Source organism: Corythoichthys intestinalis, chromosome 3 (assembly GCF_030265065.1).
Source record: "Corythoichthys intestinalis isolate RoL2023-P3 chromosome 3, ASM3026506v1, whole genome shotgun sequence".
In the NCBI taxonomy this organism is placed as follows: domain Eukaryota; kingdom Metazoa; phylum Chordata; class Actinopteri; order Syngnathiformes; family Syngnathidae; genus Corythoichthys; species Corythoichthys intestinalis.
The window spans coordinates 61,459,256-61,464,006 of NC_080397.1; the positions used below are offsets into that span (position 1 = coordinate 61,459,256).

Consider the following 4,751-nt stretch of genomic DNA (forward strand, 5'->3'; position numbering starts at 1 on the left):
AACGTAATTAATTAAAAAAGTTAATTACCACCGGTTAACGCAATAAATATGACAGCCCTAGTAAAATGATAATGATTTATTATTTTTCATTCTCTTTTGTGTTTTTTCATTGCAAGCAAAATCAAGGAAGTTATTACTACCAAAGCATTTGTAATTGCAATCATTTTCTGTGAGAAATTGAGCATTATCTGACAGAATTGCAGGGGTGCCAATACTTTTGGCCAGCAGTGTAGATGATTAAAAAAAATCAGGGTAACAGACAGATGAAAAAAATCACGTCCAGGATGCAAAGAACAACGAAGAATACAAACTGTCAAATGGCAGCAAGTCAATATCTCGGCAAGCCGCCTAGGATCGGTTTAAAGACACTGCTGATGAGCTGGAATCGGATGCAGGTACGACGTCGGGAACTCATCCCACAACTCTGTAACAATACCATCTGACCAGTGACAAACTCATGCCAGTCATCATACTAGCTTTGCTCGCTAGCTAGCACAGCTATTCTCCCAGTCCAGCCCAACAGTGCCATCACCCCCAGCGTGCATTGCACGCGTAAAACATGGTGTCCTCCGTAGGTCAAAACATGTACTAAATATTATAGATTCTTAAATCATTGACAATAATACATACACAGTATGTGTTTATAATAACATACTTTAATAAAAGAGAACAATTGTGGCTTATTAGAGCCTACAAGTCTTTAAGTCCGAGGTTCCTTTTAAGCTTCAATGAATAAAACTCTTATCTCAAGGTCCTGCAATGAAAGCAGATCAGCCTGTGGGGGTAGTGCACGACAATAAAGCAAATGTTTTGTGTTTGCGCCAAAATAACAAGTCAGGAGAAAGTCAAGCGACATGTCAGGACCGATCCCGTGGTAGACACCCGCAGGAAGCCGCCATATGACGTTTTGCAGCGTATCGTCGTCTTTCCCCAGCGTCCCCTTGACCCCTGCGCTCGCTCACCTTGCAGCCATGAACCGTCAGAAACCCGCATATCTCTATCCGCATTCCTCCCCCACTCCCGTCTCCATTACTTTTCCAGTTGTCTCCTTGTGGTTAGAAATCAGGATGTCTCCAATGTGTGTGTGTGTGTGTGTGCGTACATCTGGCCCACATGAGCCATGCAACGGTAACAGACAAGTAATGGGAGAAGCGTGTAGGAGTGAGCACGTGCACAGACGACAAAGGCAGCTGCGGATGTCTTCGTCAGCTAAATCCCATCTGAGTGTATTTTCGTATGAACTTTTGCTTTTTACCCACAAAAACCGCACGAGCCTCCAAGCCATATGAATAACACTGCTGAACTTTTATAATGTACCAATAATGACTTGGCAAACAGAATTGTGATGGCAATTTGAAGAAAACAGCTTTTGAAAAAGGTTGGAAGGGACAAAAATGATCTTTTTTAACCTGTCCTGTTCAGCTGCTAGACACGGAAAATGGTAATTTGAGTGTCCTATGGGTCTGAACAATTTTAATGTGTCATATGACATACCTGTTAAGTTGTAGAAATTGCAAATAGGGAGATTTCTGTTTGCCAACTCCGATGACGCGCGCGCGCGCGACAATCGCTAAGACAAAATACAACCATTTTTTTTCAAGTTCATTTTGGTCACAACACTCGTGTAAAAATTAACTACACTGTCAAAGAACATCTTTTTGGTGGCATCAGACATAGTCTTCAACTTGCTCCATGTATTGTCTGGCATCATGTGATACTGCTATGTTGCCTGTGTCATGCCAGTTCTCCTTGTTCCTGTAATCAACATCTAGGATATCCTCAGCTTTCCTGATCACATCCATTTGCACAAATTTGGACATCAGCTTCCTCAGCAGCCTCTTCATCTCATCAACCATCACTCCAATTAGGGTTTCGTCAGACTAAATCAGCAAGATTAAAAACATTAATTACATCATTTAGAAAATTAATCATATTTGTTTTTAAAAGTATCTTTGTCATGGCAGTTTTTTAATTGAATTGTAACTTAGAATTGAAACTTTATATTTTTTGTTTCAGCACAGTAATAATGATATAATGTAATAAAGTGTATAGTATACACCTTAGCTTTAGCATAACAGCGAATCTAAATGATTAAACTTCAAGTAAGCAACGATACGCTTTCTCACTTAAATTCATATATTGTGGGGGTAGGACCGCAGTGGTTTAATATTCCATGATGTTTGATCCACGAAAACACAGAGTAAAGCAGCGACTTCTTCCTCATCGTTCTCCCATCATTAGCTCTAATGCTATTAGCATTAGGCTAGTTAGCTATCGCTGGCAGGTAAGACTTACGGCAATTATGTTGACGAACGTCGTTTTTCCCGAATACAGGAGGCCGACCAGGGTCAGCTCCATCTCTTCCTTCCAAAATAAAGACTTGAACCAGTCTAAAAGCCGGTTTATTAGTGCCAGCATCTTGGGAAGTCGGTGGTGCTTCGCCTCTTCCCTCCCTGCCAGATGTTTGGTTGGGCTTTTCCAGCTCTGAAGGGGAGTGAGGGCAGGGAAGTCGGAGACGGCCAGGCTATTCGTTGTTGGTCACTTTCCGAATCTGGCCGAATGGTATCGTTACAAAACGGTGACAAACAAAAACGTAAAAAAAAAAAAAAGACATTTTTGGAAAATCGGGAGATTTGGCTTTCTAATCGTGAGGCGTGAGCATTGGGGTCAAAATCGGGAGTCTCCCGACCAAATCGTGAATTTTAACAGGTCTGATATGAGAATATGATATCCTTCCATTGTGATTATTCATTGTGTCTTACGGTTCTAGGTGAGCGGGGGGACCTAAGCGCAGAGAAGGCAGGCAAGGTGGCAGCGGTAACAATAGTTTATTGCGTAATACAAAAGCCTGTGTCCAAATGATCTGGTGGGCATTTGGCGAGTGAGCAGGTGAGCTGTCAAGTAGTGATGTGCTCCTCGGGTCGAATCCCTGAAGTGTGTGCCGAGTAATGTAGATGAGCGGTTCATGAACCGCGAGCCGATGCGCGTGTTGACGACTTACGTGGTGACGTTTGTTGCCCCGCGAAGCAGGTGTACCACGTGACTGATTCAGGAAATGATTCGCGAGCAGGTGTACCAGGTGGCTGATTCAGTAAAGCGTTTGCGAGCGGCTGTACCACGTGACTGATTCAGGATCTGATTCGCTTGGCTTGATTGGAGTTCGAAATAAAAGCGGAGTTGAAAGTCCCCTTCAGTACTGGGAATCACAGAAATATACATTTCCAACTTTATACAAACTTGCTGTATCCTATCTATGCACCCCTGCTTCATCAGTGCCATGTGAAAGAGTTTTTTCAAAAGCAGGTGAAATTCTCTGCAAAAAAAGAAACCGCCTGAGTCCAAAAACTTTGGAAAAAATATTGTTTCTAAATAAAAATGAGTAAGCACATTTTGCCTCATTTCACATTTTCACTTGTTTCATATGCACATAGACAAAGTTACACACAATAATTCATGTTAAACTTAAAATATGTATTTTCTTTGTAATCAGAGCATGATTCATGCACCAAGCATGTTATACATTTTTCTGTCCACATGATGGCGTAGTCGAGGTAATCAATCCTCTTGAAGCCCCTAGGTGTGTGTGACTCATTTCCCTGCAGGGCTTCACTGCTTCATGGGGCTTCATTTTGCCATCACTACTGTCAAGGCAGGATCTGTAAACAAAGACAAGCTGAGTTGAATAGAAGCAATAGAAATCTTAGATCAAAGTGAACACTAGAGTCACAAACTCGTGAAGTTGAGTTGTTGATCTGGCGACGAAGTGAGGCCAGGGACTGGCTTAAGTAGGCAGTTAACAATGATCGACTCCACCTGGTCCCAGGCTCACCCATCTGTCCAATCCTGCAATCAAGACACACACACACACAAGGAGGAGGAGCAGGGCTCAGTGATCATTGTGTTTTGTTTATTAGGAGAATGCAGTGAGCAAAAAGTGACAGAAAGGAAAATAGAAAAGGCCAAAGATACAGAACAGAAAACCAAAAACAACAAGACATACAGTGTATCACAAAAGTGAGTACACCCCTCGCATTTCTGCAGATATTTAAGTATATCTTTTCATGGGACAACACTGACAAAATGACACTTTGACGCAATGAAAAGTAGTCTGTGTGCATCTGATATAATAAAGTTAATTTATTTCCCCCCCAAAATAACTCAAAATATACCCATTAATATCTAAAACCCTGGCAACAAAAGTGAGTACACGCCTTTGAAAAGACGTACATCCCTAAATGTCCAAATTGAGTACTGCTTGTCATTTTCCCTCCAAAATGTCATGTGACTCGTTACAGGAGTGCTGTCAACATTGCTGCAGAGATTGAAGAGGTGGGGGGTCAGCCTGTTAGTGCGCAGACCATACGCCGTACTCTACATCAAATTGGTGTGCATGGCTGTCACCCCAGGAGGAAGCCTCTTCTGAAGACAGTAACCATAAAGTACATGAATTTATGCATATTATTATTTTACACTGTAATGTCCGTAACTATGCACGGTCCCTTTAAGAGACTCTGGGACTGGAGAGCTGTGAGGTAGTAGAAAGCGAAGGGGAGACAGGCGAGAAGGAAAAGTTAGCGGTTGAATGTGGAGGCAGTCCGCTGTAATTTTGTTTATTATTTTCTTATTGTTGCCACGATAAAGTAGAGAAAGCCATCAACGACTCCTCTCCTTCCCCCCCATTCAAGGCTATTACAATACATTAAAAAAAAAGAAGTTTTTATTAGTGCTGTCAAATTTATCGCATTAACGGG

General features: G+C 41.9%; 1 protein-coding gene across 1 annotated transcript; it reads right to left on the reverse strand.

The window, feature by feature from the left end:
• Window positions 1-841: 841 nt before the first annotated feature.
• Window positions 842-2,443, reverse strand: LOC130913142 (ADP-ribosylation factor-like protein 8). Its single transcript, XM_057831494.1, has 2 exons — window positions 2,296-2,443; window positions 842-1,880 (listed from the first exon to the last, which is right to left on the reverse strand). The coding sequence occupies exons 1-2, from the start codon at window positions 2,416-2,418 to the stop codon at window positions 1,668-1,670; spliced, it is 336 nt and encodes a 111-aa protein (XP_057687477.1). The 5' UTR covers window positions 2,419-2,443; the 3' UTR covers window positions 842-1,667.
• Between the last annotated feature and the right edge of the window lie 2,308 nt (window positions 2,444-4,751).